Source organism: Miscanthus floridulus, chromosome 2 (assembly GCF_019320115.1).
Source record: "Miscanthus floridulus cultivar M001 chromosome 2, ASM1932011v1, whole genome shotgun sequence".
Taxonomy (NCBI): domain Eukaryota; kingdom Viridiplantae; phylum Streptophyta; class Magnoliopsida; order Poales; family Poaceae; genus Miscanthus; species Miscanthus floridulus.
The window spans coordinates 116,911,690-116,927,466 of NC_089581.1; the positions used below are offsets into that span (position 1 = coordinate 116,911,690).

At 47.1% G+C, this 15,777-nt stretch overlaps 2 protein-coding genes across 3 annotated transcripts in view; one reads left to right on the top strand and one right to left on the bottom strand.

The window, feature by feature from the left end:
* Nucleotides 1-658: 658 nt before the first annotated feature.
* The window catches only part of LOC136528370 (MADS-box transcription factor 56-like), a 29,194-nt gene continuing 14,075 nt past the window's right edge, over nucleotides 659-15,777 (bottom strand). Inside the window, exons 3-8 of one of the 2 annotated variants that reach the window (XM_066521339.1) lie at nucleotides 8,103-8,181; nucleotides 1,935-1,996; nucleotides 1,749-1,848; nucleotides 1,585-1,626; nucleotides 1,457-1,498; nucleotides 659-1,097 (exon numbers count right to left, since the gene is read on the bottom strand). In XM_066521339.1, the coding sequence (XP_066377436.1) occupies nucleotides 933-1,097; nucleotides 1,457-1,498; nucleotides 1,585-1,626; nucleotides 1,749-1,848; nucleotides 1,935-1,996; nucleotides 8,103-8,181 (490 nt within the window). In that variant the 3' untranslated portion in view covers nucleotides 659-932. Of the gene's footprint in view, nucleotides 1,101-1,456; nucleotides 1,499-1,584; nucleotides 1,627-1,748; nucleotides 1,849-1,934; nucleotides 1,997-8,102; nucleotides 8,182-15,777 lie in introns of both variants that reach the window. The other variant, XM_066521331.1, reaches the window with a different exon arrangement.
* LOC136513495 (zinc finger BED domain-containing protein RICESLEEPER 2-like) lies at nucleotides 12,638-15,128 on the top strand. Its single transcript, XM_066507491.1, has 4 exons — nucleotides 12,638-12,649; nucleotides 12,880-13,291; nucleotides 14,165-14,973; nucleotides 15,063-15,128. The coding sequence occupies exons 1-4, from the start codon at nucleotides 12,638-12,640 to the stop codon at nucleotides 15,126-15,128; spliced, it is 1,299 nt and encodes a 432-aa protein (XP_066363588.1).

Consider the following 15,777-nt stretch of genomic DNA (forward strand, 5'->3'; position numbering starts at 1 on the left):
CGATGTGAGTCGAGCGCAGTGTGCGGCGCGAGGCACGAGGCATGGGTGGAGCACGCGAGGTATGAGAGGCAGGCAGGTTCATCCTGTCCGGCCGGCCGGACGCTCGGTTAAGAGCATTACCATTTTTCTAATAAATTCGAAGTGTTGTGTGGGGCTCAGAAGCGCCTCAGCATGGGCTAAGCCTAGCTAAACTAAGGCCGCTCTTTCATGACCAGACAGATCGGAAACTGACTGTGCTTCTTCTCAAGCCCAGCTTGGCCCACACCGGATCTCGGCCCAAAAAGGCCGCAGTGGCAGGCGGCCGAATCTGCTCGCTGCCTCTCTCCAGCGGAACCGGGCTCGCATATCCCATTCCCAGCAATGCCAGTGTCCAGACGCATCCCTTTGCGCTACATGACATGTGCTGCCCCTAGCTGAACTACTCTAGAGACTTCAGCAGCTGCGTATAAAAGCAGCGCATCAATGGACATCCAGGCGCATTTGTAGACCGCCAAATGAGGCAACCGGCCAAGAGAGCACAAGCTTGTTGAGTGGGTGTTTCACTATATGAATTTTCATTTTCAGGCCCCAGTAATATTTTCCTAAAACGATAAACAGTCGGTCACCTACCATCTCGTCATTATTCAGGCTAAACAATCTATGAAACGAGCTAAACGGATGATTAAACAGACTAAACGGATGATTAAATGAAAACAGTGTACCACCATGTAGTGTTTACACAGGCTAAACGGCCGTTTAGGCGAACAGTGGACCCCACAAAAGGCTTGCAGGTTTGCAGCTAGCTACACAGCCGTTTCTTTCATCCACATACTACAGATTTTTTATTTTTCAAGCACAACTTTGTATTTAAGTTGCAAGTAAAACCATTGGCCTTGTGCCCTTTGATGCTTTCAGAGAGTTTATTCCTTTTAGCCGAGCTGAAAATCCGTGGCTCAACCAGAGTCCCGGTTGGAGGGGCGCTCCCTGCCGGTTAATCCTATGTACAGCTCCGTCTCCACGTCCATGTCGTCATTGCTGGGTGCCTTCAGGGTACGCGGCCAAGGAGGGACACAGCGGTTCAGGACTGGTGGCGCCTCCAGTGTAGGCTGGAGATTGCGCTGCTGCAGCGATAAGAACAGTAGGTTAACTTTTACAAAAGGCAAACAACACATGACCTGTTTAGATTATGTACATACATACATGATGGCCGTGAGATTGTCTTTCTTGCGCATATGATGTTAAGAATTTAATTTTCAGTTTCCAATTGAAAAGAAAAACTCGACTGCTGAGGGTGGACTACCCCACAGTTTTTCAGTCCTTGCGTTTCATCCCTCCAACATATGTGGATTGAGATGAATACATGCGCATTCAAACAAGGCCTAAACCATGGAGATCAGAGTGGATTGAGGGGGATTTTGACTTCCGTTCTCTGCAATTTGCAGTGTCGTGTTGATACCAGGTGGTTCGTTTCATTTACCTTATCTCGCAATTCTTTGTTGTCTTTCAGCAGGGTCCTCTCCTGGAAGTGGTAGAAGTAAGAAACAACAGAGGTCAGGAATTGGTTACTAGAGTTTCAGGATACTCTGGGCCCATGCATTATGTTACCTTCTCCTTCAGCTTGGCTATCTGCTGCTCCAGCAGTTGTGTCTGTCAAAACAAAAGTAGGATGCATATCAACTTGGGCGAACAGTATCTTTCTTATCGTCTGTGTAGTAATTTCAGAGGCTAGGGTTTATGTCGTTTATGTGGCAGGTCTAGCATTAACTAACCTTCTTTCCTCTGATGACGTGAAGACTCTTTGCCAGTTTAACCTCCAAATTGTGCAGTTCTTCAATGGAGCAATCTTCTAAATTTTCACCCAAAAACTTTCTGCAATTCATGTAAAGACAATGAATTGCTGGCCTTTTTGCTCAGAGGAATGTCATTAATCTTTACTAAAATACATGATTGCTCACTGTTTGGTCTTTTCAAGGGCTTCGAGTCTATTTGCCAAGCTTACGACATCTGCTTCGACTCGCTGCACTTTCAGATGATTGAATGGTAAAAGATAAGTGCGCCATCAGATACATTCTGTCATGAGAGTAAGCCCCCAAATGTTTACTGCAAGTTCCATTTTATATTGACAACACTGGCCTAACCACAAGAAGATTATCTACCCATGTTTTGAAGTGATGCTGTATAACATTACTTTAATGCCTTGGAGCCTTGAGGTATTCAGGTCAAAAAATTGACCTCATTCCTTACTTTTCAATTAAGCGTGTCAGCGTCTTCGTTGCGGTTTATATATATAAAAACAGTCATGTAAATTCACTTTCGGGTTTGTTGTATTAAGTGAAGATGCAATAGTCAAAAGATGTGTTTAGTAGATACATCAGCCACATGAAAAGTAATAGAATCTGAAATAATGAGCAAATTAAGTATCTTCCGAATAAAAACATCTCATCAGCCTTGTGACTCATGTCTGTCATGATCATGTTGGAGCTTAGGGACCTGAGGGAGTAGGAGTGGGAGATGAGAGGCCTGGGCTTAAAACCCCGGCGACGAACTGGCGGCGCCATGCTCGGCGCCTGGCTGGAAGCTCGGCGACAACAAGAGACCGTGAACAGTAACGCCCGAGAGCCCAAGGTGAGATAAACTCAATCTCAAGCTTTCCTTTATTCCTCTTGATTGTTTGACACTTATACCAACTCAATAACAAACCTCTCCTAAATCTAAGGGCTAACAAACTTGACTTAACAAACTTCAACTAAAATAGCTCTCCTCCTAACTAATCTCCTACTGAACCGGCTGGAGCCCAGCCTAGCTCCCATGCCTGGCCCTGGTTGCCGCACCTCTGGTGCAAGCCCCCCACTCAACTACCTTAGCCACTCGTCTTGTTTCGACGGTGGTATACCTTTCCCACCATAACATCACTCCCCCCCTCGACGAACAGCTCGTCCTCGAGCTGGAAAGCGGGGAACTCAGCACGGAACTCGTCCAGCGGCTCCCAGGTGGCTTCACCTTCAAGCAATGCCGCCCATTGGATCAAAACATGCCAAGCGCTCCGCCGAAGCTGGGCACGCAGAGCACGTGTTGGCTACTGGAGGCGACGGCCGTGGCGTAGTGGAGAAAGGGCCGGGGACGTTGCTGGAGGAGGCCCCCAGAATGGCTTGAGGACGCCAACATGAAAGACGTTGTGGATGCGCGCTCCTTTGGGCAGCAACAACCGGTATGCGACGTCGCCAATGCGCTCGGTCACCTGGAACGGGCCGGCGAACCGCGGGCTGAGCTTGCCCCGTGGCCCTAGCAGCAGCGACTGCGCCGGTCGATGAGGATGCAGAGCCACACCCAATCACCCACCGCAAACTCCAAGGACCGATGGTGGCCGTCGTAGTAGCGCTTGGCATACTCTTGGGCTTGGAGAAGGCGTTCGCACACCTCAGCCAGGAAGGTGTCTCGATCCTGGAGAAGCACGTCGACGGTGTCGGTGCGTGCTGTGCCTGCAGTATAGGGAATTAAGGCAGGCGGAGGCCGGCCGTAAACAACCTGAAATGGCGACGTCCGCAAGGCAGTGTGATAGGACGTGTTGTAGCAGTACTCTGCCCAGGGTAGCCATTCCAACCAAGCCTGGGGACGGTCGCCGGTGATGCAGCGCAAATACATGGCAATGGTCTTGTTGACTGCTTCGGACTGGCCATCAGTTTGCGGGTGGAACGCCGTACTGAGGCGGAGCTTGACCCCTGCCAACTTGAATAGATCCCGCCACACATTGCCCGTGAACACGGGGTCCCTGTCGCTGACAATGGAGTTGGGGAACCCGTGCAGGCGAACGATGGCCTCGAAGAATGCCTTGGTGACCGAAGCCGCGATGTACGGATGACTAAGCGCGATGAAGTGCGCATGCTTGGAGAAGCGATCGACCACCGTTAAGATGATGCTCTTGCCATTAACACGCGGCAGTCCTTCGATGAAGTCGAGCAAGATATCGGACCACACTTGTGATGGCACCTCCAGGGGCTGCAGCAGCCCCACCCGTCGAAGGGAATCCACCTTGTTCTTCTTGCAGACGGCGCAGGCGTGCACGAAATCGCGCACCTGTGCACGATCGCCCTCGACGTAGAACTGGGCACGTAGGCAGTGGAGGGTCTTCTGAACGCCCTCATGCCCAACCGAGTGGGCAAGCTCCAGCATTGTGGGCAGCAGCGCCGACTGCACCGGCACGAAGACGCGGGTGCCGTGGAGGATGAGGCCGTCCACAACGCGCCAAGGGGCGCCGCGGTCCGCGACTATCGAGTCCCGCAGCGCGCGCAGGGCTGTGTCCTCCTCGAGCTCGCGGTGGAGGTTGTCGAAGAGGTCGAAGGATGGTCCAGACAGGGCGTGAAGATGATCAGCAGCCTCGTCACGTCGGGACAGCGCGTCGGCCACCGTGTTCAGGCGCCCCGGTCGAAATTCGACGGCGAAGTCATAGCCGAACAGCTTGGAAACCCACTGGTGTTGAGGCAGGGTGGAGAGGCGCTGGTCCAGGAGGAACTTAAGCGCATATTGATCTGTGCGCACGACGAAGCGACGCCCCCAAAGATATGGCCTCCAGTGCCGAACAGCTTGTACCAATCCAATGAGTTCCCGCTCATATGCAGCGAGCTTCATGTGCCTTGGCGAGAATAGCCTGCTGAAGAATGCTATAGCGCCCGTGCCCTGATGCAGCACAGCGCCGAAACCCGATCCAGACGCATCGCAATCCACCGTGAAGGGTAACTCGAAGTCTGGCAATTGGAGAACCAGAGCCGCAGCCTCTGGCAATTGGAGAACCAGAGCCGCAGCCAGCGCTTGTTTCAATGCCGTGAACGCCTCTGCTGCCGCCTCAGACCACAGAAAAGCGTCCTTGCGTAGGAGCTGCGTGAGAGGCGCAGCGATGGCGCCAAAATCCTTGATGAAGTGGCGGTAGTAGCCCGCCACGCGCTGAGCGCGACTGAGGCCACGACGTCACTGCCTCTACCTTGGATTGGTCCATGGCCACCCCACCAGCGGAAATGATGTGGCCCAGGTACGCGACGGAGGCCGCGGCGAACGAACACTTGCTGCGGTTGATGCGCAACTGCTGTTCCCGCAACTCTGTGAGGACAGCCTTGACATGCTGGAGGTGCGACGTCCACGAAGGGCTGTAGATTAGAATGTCATCAAGAAAACCAATACGAACTTACGGAGGTACGGCCGAAGGACCGTGTTCATGAGGCTCTGGAATGTCGCCGGCGCGTTGGTCAGGCCGAACAGCATGACCAAAAACTCGAAGTGCCCATGATGTGTGCGGAAGGCCGTCTTCTCAATGTCATCAGCGTGCATCCAGACTTGATGGTAGCCCGAACGGAGATCCAATTTGGTGAAAAATTTGGCGCCTTTGAGTTCATTCAGGAGCTCCTCTACCACTGGAATGGGGAATTTGTCCTTAACTGTGCGGTCGTTGAGGGCACGATAATCTACACAAAAGCGCCAGGAGGAGTCCGGCTTCTTGACCAGCAGCACCGGCGCTGAAAAAGGTGACGTACTTGGCCGGATTATGCCCTGGGACAGCATAGCCGCACACTGTGACTCGAGCTCTTCTTTCTGGAGCTATGGGTATCTGTAGGGGCGGACTGCTACCGGCGCCGTGTTGGGTTGTAGGTGTATGTGGTGATCACATGAGCGGACCGGTGGCAAGCCCTAGGGCTCAGCGAAGAGGTCCTCGAAAGACTGCAGTAAGCGCTCCATCAGAGCCGACCCATCTTGGCGAAGTGCATGGAGGCGCTGAGTTGATTGTACATCATGTCGTGTCAAGCCGATGCCGCGCCAGAACACACGGCGGCCATCACGTGAGAATGCCATACACAAATCATCGAAGTCCTAGAGGATGGGCCCCAACTTCCTCAGAAAAGTGACGCCGAGGACCATGTCGTAGCCATCAATTGGGATCGAGTAGCAGTCGATGGAGAAGTGTTCGTCGGCAATGCGAATGGCGACGTCCTTCGTAAGGCCACGATAGGTCACGCGGTCACCGTTGGCGATGATGACCCTGGTGCCCGGGCAGGAATGAAACTGAAGGCCAACGCGTCGAGCGACGTCGCCGTGCACAAAATTATGCGTGGACCCCAAATCCAAGAGCGCAACAAACTGATCATTGCCAATCTGGATGTAGAGCTGCATGGTGTCCTCAGTTCGAATGCCAGTGATGGCGTTGAGCGAGATCATGGGGGCATCGGGGTTGAAGGGCAGCTGGTTCGCTGCTGCAGGTGCCGTCGGCTCCTCATCGGCGTCATCTGGTTCCTCGACAATGTAGTCTGATGCCTCTAGATAAAAGAGCCGGGCGCACTTGTGGCCGCAGACGTACTACTCATCGCAGTTGTAATAGAGCCCTTGTTTACGGCGTTCAGCCATCTCCTCAGGTGACAGCCGCTTGAATGGCCTTGTAGTGACTGCTGGCGCGGATGAAGCTGATGCCGAACTCCCCTGGGAACCCGCCGACGCGGTAAGTGCTGGTGCAGTCCCCGCATTGCAGCGAGGCGGGCGGGCCGACGGCGCTGGCAGGGCGAGCGGTGTAGGCGTATTCCGCCGCTCGTACGCGCATGCCAGTCGCATGGCCTGCTAGAGATCTTGCGGGTCGTGTAGCTCGACGTCGACGCGGATGTGGTCCGAAAGGCCCCCGGTGAACAGCTGAGCTTGCTGGTACGGCGAGAGGCGACCGGCGTGCTCCATACGCGTCTGAAATGCATCCAGGTACGCATCAACCAATGATGGGAATGGTAGACGTGCCAGGTCTGCCAAGTGATTGGTACTGAGTGGGGGTCCGAAGCGTTGATGGCACAATCGCTTGAACTCTTCCCATTCGGGTCGGCCGGCGTCACGTTCCAGAATTGTGTACCACATCTGGGCTGTGCCGGTGAGGTGGTAGGACGCAAGCCAGATCCAATCCGCGTGACGAGTATGCTGGGCATGGAAAAACTGCTCACACTTGAGCAGCAAGCCGAGCGGATCCTCCTTGCCTTCATAGGTGGGGAAAGACAGCTTATGGTAACGGGGAACAGCAGGGCCCTCCGGCTCCGGCAGTAGATGAGGCAGTGGCGGCGGCGTGTGCATCGCGGCCGAAGGTGGCGGCGCAGCGACCCCTGCTCCTTGCATGATGGACGACAGGGAAGGCACGGGCGACGACGAGTGTGGAAAAGGAATCTGTGTGATGGGAACACCCGTAGATGGCGGCTGCGGTGGCAAAGACAGGGCACCGGCGATGGTGACTCCCGTGGTCGGCCCTGGTGGTGCGGAGAACGGGAACTCCAAGCTGGCCGAGCTCGACGCAGGCAGCGCCGGAATGCCGTCGTAGCCCGGCAGCCCAAACTGGAAGAACGGTTGCCCCGAAGACGAGGGCTGTCGCTCCACCGCAGCGAGACGCAAGGAGATGTCCCCCATCTGGCGTTGCATCGTGTAGATGGCCGTCGTCAAGGCGTTGAATGCCTCGGTGGGAGATGCTGGGGTCGCGGATGGTGGACTGAGCAGCGACGCGGTGGTGGCAACAATTGGCGCGGAGGTGGTGAACACAGGGAATGCGGAGGTGGTGGAGGCGGCGGTGGCAGCGGCGGTGGTTGGAGCGATGGCGGCGGCGGACGACCCAGGACCAGACATGGCTGATACCAGGTTGTTGGAGCTTAGGGACCTGAGGGAGTAGGAGTGGGAGATGAGAGGCCTGGGCTTGAAACCCCGGCGACGAACTGGCGGCGCCGTGCTCGGCGCCTGGCTGGAAGCTCGGCGACAACAAGAGACCGTGAACAGTAATGCCCGAGAGCCCAGGCTGAGATAAACTCAATCTCAGGCTTTCCTTTATTCCTCTTGATTGTTTGACACTTATACCAACTCAATAACAAACCTCTCCTAAATCTAAGGGCTAACAAACTTGACTTAACAAAACTCCAACTAAAATAGCTCTCCTCCTAACTAATCTCCTACTGAACCGGCTGGAGCCCAGCCTGGCTCCCACGCCTGGCCCTGGTTGCCGCACCTCTGGTGCAAGCCCCCCACTCAACTACCTTAGCCACTCGTCTTGTTTCGACGGTGGTATACCTTTCCCACCATAACAGATCAAAACAAGGTAGGTCATACGTACTATACTGTGAGAACTTCACCTGTATATCTTGTTGAACAGTCATGTTATTGACATTTTCCCTTGTGTACGTCTTGTAGCGGTCAATTGTTTTCTGGAGGCTGCAGAATGAAGCAAACAGTAAGAAAATAATAATATTTCTTAAAAAAAAGTTAAGCATAACATTAGTTGATCGCACTAACATTATTCATCAACTAGGCCCTGTTCGCTTAAACCAACATAAGCATCAGTATAAGCCAAATTTTAGCGAAACGAACAGGACCATCTTTCTGGCCATAATTAGAAAAAAAAGGTACTTAATTGACATAGTAGATACAAGGAAACTTAAAAAAGAACAAAAACCAAAATACGTGAGAATATGAGCCTTGGCTCAACTCTACTAAAACTATATACTTACATGCGAAAATGAAGCAAATATTATTGTATCTGCGCATACTGGAGCTAAGCTGACAAGGAGAAAATAGTGTGGTAGCAATTTGGTTGAAGTTTAAGAAGAAATTGTGCATGCTTTGAATAGGTTCTCAAAATTCACATCAAATTTATTTTTTGAAGCTGGTCGTAAACTGAAATTAAAATAATATTGGGTCATTTCAGATGAAAAAACAAGAATACAATTAATGCTGTACACAAAAGAATGACCATTTGTTTTGTTGCACATCTACCCAAAGTCCCAAACGCAGCTGATATGCAGTACTACAGTCTGGAGATGATAATAGCATTGTGCTAAAAAGCTGCAGCTGATGCATGATCGAGATATGGCTGAGTTTCCTAGTTGGAGTTAGAGTAGGATCAGTAATAAGGAGCTCTTGTTGTTAGAAAGATTATTGACTGGAAAATATTTCTAATGAATCCAAATTGGTAACGCCACAGGTGATTAGAAACATACAATAGTAAAGGGTGTGATGGCTCATAAAGCTGATCAAAGAATCCTTATATTCAAGAATAAGCAAAGATAACCTTGGTGATTTTGAGAGGAAGTAAAACTTCTTTAACCAATTTTCCAGGGGCTAGATGTGAGATGAAGAGTATCAAAAGGTTGCTATTCTAATCAAGGGATAACCGTTGCTTCATGTATAGTCCACATGACCTCGAAAAAAAATGTATAGTCCACATGCATCCTCCTAAACCAATACTGTTAGGATACCAATCCTATCATCTAGTCTCATGTTCTCATCACTTCAGTGGAACTATTGCAATCACAGTGTAACATTGGATGTTAATTAGGAAGAAATGTGTAAATGCAACAGCGATCCAACCAAAAGAGAATTCACAAGAAAAATGCAAAAACTTTATGATCTGTAGTTTTTGGTATTATTGATCTGCATCTTTAAAAGAAGGTTGGTGATGTAAGTCTTTCCGTAGGGAAGGAAGCAACATTGGCCTTAATTCGTGGTGATTCAAGAATCGGAAAACCATCTTGTATATAAATGTAATTGTGCTTATAAATCCCATAAGCCACTCCATTGACTAAGCATCTATCTCCATATTTGTATGACCCACAAAAGAGAAATCATTAAATAAAATCTATAGAGATTTCTATAATGTGCACTAGAATTCAATCAATAGTTAGAACAGACAACTCAATAAAAAATTCAAAGAGGCTGTTTACAGTTTATAACTAATGAAGAGAGCAATCATTGTTAGATAGGACAACATTTAGGGTGACTCTATTGCACAAGGAAGTGGTTGGCATTTTCAAGTTTAGGCATTATACTTATATTAAGTATTCGTTTCAAGGAGTCACAAAATGAAATGAGGGCAATGGCCCATGTTGGTCCTAACTAACCTTCACCTTTGTCCATATATGCTAAGGTAAAAAATAAAACAATTATCTTCATTTCCCCTTAAATAGTGAAGTTCATTTTAAAGGAACAAATGCGGCAATCCTTTTGATCCGTGATATAACTAAGTCAATCTACCGTTCTCCCAAGTGCACCAATTATATATCCATGATAACTCTAATACACTTTTTTTTTTCTTCATTCTTGCAAGTCTACCCCTAGTTAACGTACTGCACACTAGTAAATACCCCAGATGATGTCCTACAATATTCTAAGAGTCTAAATTGGATATGAAAACTCATAGGATAATTTTTGCCATGGTTAGTCGGAGTTTCAAACACGGAGTGCCGAAAGCTTTAAGTTGGTTGGATGGACTAAACATATTCAATTTGTATACAGGACTTACAGGTGCAATACATTAGACGATAAAGGGGTGATCCGGAAGAGTGACTGCTAAAACATGAAAATAAGAACATTTTGTATTATCTATTTACTCATATGTGCCAATCTACTCATCTACTCTGTGATCAAGAGGAATTGATAAACCACTTGCTTTGTGCTTGCCCCTTCTCACGGGAATTTTGGTTTATTTTGCTACGAAGGCTCGGCTTGCGGGCTCTAACCCCACGGACTAATGATGACTGTTTTGACAATTGGTGGTTGAGGGCAGAATCAAATCAGACCCGAAGAGGACTCAACTCTATTATAATCCTGAGAGCTTTGGCAATTTGGAGAATCTTACAATTGGTGTGTCTTTGATATGGCATCTCCAAATTTAGCTAGTGCATCATCGCTCACTAAAGAGGAACTAATGGACTAGAGTTTGGCCGAGGCTAAAGGAATTTCTCACCTCCTTGCCTTTGTGCTGAATGGGGAACAATAGCAGGCTTAAGCTTGGTTGAGTCATCTTCTTAATACAAAGACATGTTGCTCTCTGCGTACCCAGTGCAGAGAGCTCCCGCTCTATGCGGGGTTTGAGGAAGGGTGTCAGTGGAAAGCCTTACCCTCGCCTGTGCAATGCAAGAAGACCGCGACTCGACATGTTGCTCTCTACATTTTCAGAAAAAAAAATCTTGGATACGTATACTTTGAATATGGGTACTACTCAATACCTTATCGCATTTGTTTTTCTCGAACTCAGATCAGACATATATGCTATTGGATATTCACTATTGCATCTCATATTTGTTTAACAAAACCTTTGGGCAGTTGGACAATTGGGAATTATCAATCAAATTTTCATCCCCATTTGACAGCGGTCCTTGAGTTTGCTATTGTGTGTTTCACAAAGTCTTCAATTTATTATTTATCTAAAAATATCACAACTACTTCAATTTATTTTGAAATATTGTTTACTCATAGTTGATTTGCATTTAATTAGTTTTAAAATCCTCAATTTGAATGAGCTTCCTTACAAAATAAGTGTAAGCTCACCTAGAGATTGCAAACCTGGACCCCAGCTTGTGTGGGAGCTTTACCACTGTGTTCACCCCTTTTCTTTATATTCCAGTCATATTTTGGTTTCCCTTTTTTGCTTATTTTACTTACAAATTTTACTTCCAACCAACCTTCCTTTCTGCTGATTCTAATCTGAACTATTGTATTAGAAACGTGAGTAGTTTAAACGAGAAAGATGACCTCATATTTCTAGTTGTACATTGTGACCTGAAGGGAAACTATGCTCCACTTTGCATCGTCTTTAGCCGCCAATATCAGATAACAAAACCTCCAAAATTCCTTTCCCTGTAGCTATGTGCTGAGAGAACAAAAAGAGAGAAATAACAGTTGTAGCTAGATAAAGACGGGGTATTGAGTTAGAACACTAGAATGGGGTCAAATTTTTTTGGAATAAGCAATTTGATAGGCAATAGCAAAAGAATTAATGATTCTGAATTTTAGTGATATTGAAATGAACAAAATAAAATTCAGCGGCAGTTTGCAAAGAGCCCGTGTTTATTTGATGATTGTAGCCAAGATTTTCCCTAAGTACAAATAATTTGTGGGCCAACTTTGTGTACATTAATAATGTAGGCAGTAGTAAGACCTGAGACATCTCAATTATCATGGCAGGTACATTTCCAGCAGAAATTATTGCTTCAGTATGATTAGTACCCTAATGTGGGACTAAAGTTGGACGGAAAACTCGAAGCTCGTTAGCTCGCTCGACTCGCAGCTGGCTCGGCTCGGCTTGACTCGGCTCGTTAGGATAATGAGCCAAGCCGAGCCTAGGTTTTAGCTCGTTAGTATAATGAGCCGAGCCGAGCTAGCTCGCAAGTTACTCGCGAGCTCAACGAGCTGCGTTTCCAGGAAAGGAAGTCTGCAGGCCGCATTGCCACAGTCCACAGCCCATGGCCCATGCGCACATAACAGAACAAAACCCTAAGCCTCCTCAGGGGCTCACCGCTCACGCATAGCCGCCTGGCCGCCGCAAGCTCGCGACTGCAGCAGGGCCAGCACGGGACCGCGGCGACGACGGGGCGAGCGAGACGCCCGACGCCGCAACCGCAAGTCAGGCGGCCGCGACCAGCGCCTCTCCGTCTGCGAGCAGGTCTGGTTCTGGTCCTCACTCGGTCACTCCTCTCTCCTTTTTCCTCTAGATCTTCCTTTGCCGATTGCCGAACTGCTACTGACCTGCTGACTGCTGTGCTCCAGGCCCACAGCTGCGGCCATGGAGGGCGAGAATAGTGCATCGCCGCGTCCTCCAAGTTTGGAGTCAAGGAGTAAGCTTTGTGGACGACGAACTAGCACTCGGTCTTCATCGAATCCCACTCTGTCCATGGACGTGGTGGTATGTTATCTAGTTTCCAAATACTAGTTCGTACAGTACAGACTTGAAAGTTGAATTTGCTTGATTCATTGATTGGTCCATAGTTATAGGAATCATTGCTATCTAGATTATTTAATTATTGCTATCCAGATAATGAATTTATCCCCAAAAATGAAGAATGTCATACTTTATTTTTAATGCAATAGTAATGATTCAGCTATACATTAATACATGTATGTTTCTTTGTGCAGCCATTGGAGAAAGTTTTAGAAGATGAGGACGATGATAACAGCTTCGACCATAGGGATGATATGTCTGAAAGCCTACCTACAGTTGATGGTGGAAGTGGAAGCCAGAGGGGTGATGAGGTTGATGATGGCACATCAAAGGCTAAGAAGGCAAAGACAGGAGGGAAAAAAGCTGGTGTTACATTGTCTCCCAAGTGCAAGATAGCAAGAGGCAAAAAGGCTAATTGCTGGAAACATTTTAAGGTTGTCAATGTCCCATCCAAGAAGGAGAGGGGTGTCATGGAGACAAAGGCAAAGTGTAAGTTCTGCTATAGGAGTTATGTGTACCATCCAGGTGGTACTACAACAACTCTGAACTGGCACCTGGGTAATTGCACACAATATCAGAACAAGTTGGCAAAGGCTAAAGCTCAAGGTACACTAAACTTTGGTCCAGATGATGGCAATTCTCTTGTTGTTAATCCTACTGAATATGATCATGAGCACACTAGAGAATTGATTGCCAAGATGATAATTGCTCATGAGTATTCATTTAGGATGGTAGAGCATAAATGGTTTAATAACTTGATGAAATGGATGAATGGTAACTATGAATTTATTGGTAGGAAGTCTATAAAAAATGAATGCATAAGGGTTTATGAATCTGAAAAAAACCAACTCAAGAGGAGTCTAAAAGAGGCAGAATCAATAAGTTTAACCACTGATTTATGGACGTCTAATCAAAACCTTCAGTACATGTGTTTGGTGGCACATTATATAGATGAGAATTGGGTTTTGCAATGCCGTGTCTTGAACTTTATCGAGGTGGATCCTCCCCACACTGGTATTGTCATAGCTCAGGCTGTTTTTGAGTGTATGGTAGAATGGAAAATAGAAGACAAGGTCACAACAATAACTCTTGATAATGCTACAAACAACGATACGGCTGTTACAAATTTGAAGGCAAAGCTTCTTGCTAGAAAGAATTCAGTATTTGATCCTAATTACTTTCATATTCGTTGTGCTGCTCACATAGTCAATTTGGTTGTTAATGATGGCCTCCAACCAATAGATAATTTGATAACTTGCTTGAGGAACACAGTGAAATACTTTAAGAGGTCTCCATCTCGCATGTATAAGTTTGTGGAAGTATGCAACAATTATTCTGTCAAAGTAGGAAGAGGTTTAGCTTTGGATGTTAAAACAAGGTGGAATTCAACTTATAAAATGCTAGATGCGTGCATTGCCTATAAGGATGCATTTGGTTATTACAAAGACGTAGACACCAGCTATGTTTGAAAACCTTCAGATTCAGATTGGGTATTGTTTGGAAAAATTAGGCCAATATTAGGAACAATGGCAGAGGCCACTATTGCATTTTCTGGGTCACTCTATCCAACTGTCAATTGTTTCTATCCTTACATAGTGAAAGTTAAGAGAGCATTGATAGGAGCACAGCAATCTGGAGATACATATTTGATGAGTATGGCTGCTGCTATGTTGGAAAAATTTGATAAATATTGGGAGGAGAAGAACAATGTTATGGTTATTGCTACAATTCTTGACCCTAGGTTCAAGATGAGGTACATTAAATGGTGTTTTGTACAGATTTTTGACCCAGTTAGGTGCGAAATTGAGATTAATGACATCAACCAAGAGTTGGAAAGGCTCTATAACAAGTATGAGATATTAAATCGGCAAAAGATGGGTGACAATGGCACGAACAGGCAATCAACCTTAGCTTCACTTGATACAACCAGCTCAATGGCTTCTATTGCAAGTGATTTCCAGTCATTTTTGCAATCTAGTGTTACAGAAAGTTCAAAATCTGAGCTGCTAATTTATCTAGATGAACCAAATGAGCCCATAGATAACAAGCATTTCAACTTACTCAGATATTGGAATGTGAACTGTCATAGATTTCCAGTTGTGTCTAGCTTGGCAAAGAGGTTCTTGGTTGTTCCAGTGAGCAGTGTATCATCAGAGTGCACCTTCAGTAATGCAGGTCGAGTTCTTGATGACTACAGAAGCTCTTTAAAGCCAGCCACAGTTCATGCATTAGTGTGTGCATCTAGCTGGATAAGGGGCACTTATGATGACAACAATCATCCTCTCGTGGTATGGATTCATATATATAAGTATATACCTTGTTCTCTTTGTTCAACTTTGTTTGTCTTGTGACATGCTAATATTTTTGCTATTTTTAGGTTGGAGATGATGAAGATGATGTCGAGTCTATTGAATTCCCAAAATGCATGGTGTCCAGCAATTAGTGTCTAGTGGGGTACATGTGCTCAGTTTGTGCATTCTTTTTTTTTCTTGTTGCGTATCATCTTGTTAACACAGTGTTGTTTGTTGTACTGTTATTGACCTATAGGAAAGGGGGAAGGACTGAACGAGGGACATTTTGCCATTGGAGAAGTCTTAACTGACCATGCCTTTTGTGTGTTTGCATGGAAATACAGAATGATGGAACTTCAACAATGTGTCATTCTGCTATGTTAACTTATGTTATGTACTTATGTTTATGCGCCCTTCCTATCTAGCTGATGTCGTACTTTGCAATTTGCATGGATGAATATGTGATGGAGACATGGACGATGGACCTAATTTGTACTCTATTGCATGTGTATGCATATGATGCTTGCTGCTAGCATGTATGATGGATAAATATGTGGTGTATCATGTATGACTCGTTGAAATGTATGGTAGTCTTCATTTTACATTTTTTTGTCCCTGGCTCACGAGCCAAACGAGCTAGCTCGAGCTTTTTCCCGAGCCGGGCCAAGCTAGTTTTTTAGCTCGTTAGGTATAACGAGCCGAGCCGAGCCAGCTCGTTATCCTACCGAGCCGAGCCGAGACAGCTCGATATCCAGCTTTACATGGGACGACACGATTTTGATACTCAGTGGCAAAATTACA

What these genes read in the sequence shown, in the direction of transcription:
- LOC136513495 (XM_066507491.1), top strand. An exon ending in GGCAAAGGCTAAAGCTCAAG is followed by an intron (nt 13,292 to 14,164) that starts GTACACTAAACT and finishes GAAAACCTTCAG; the next exon opens with ATTCAGATTGGGTATTGTTT. An exon ending in ACAACAATCATCCTCTCGTG is followed by an intron (nt 14,974 to 15,062) that starts GTATGGATTCAT and finishes TGCTATTTTTAG; the next exon opens with GTTGGAGATGATGAAGATGA.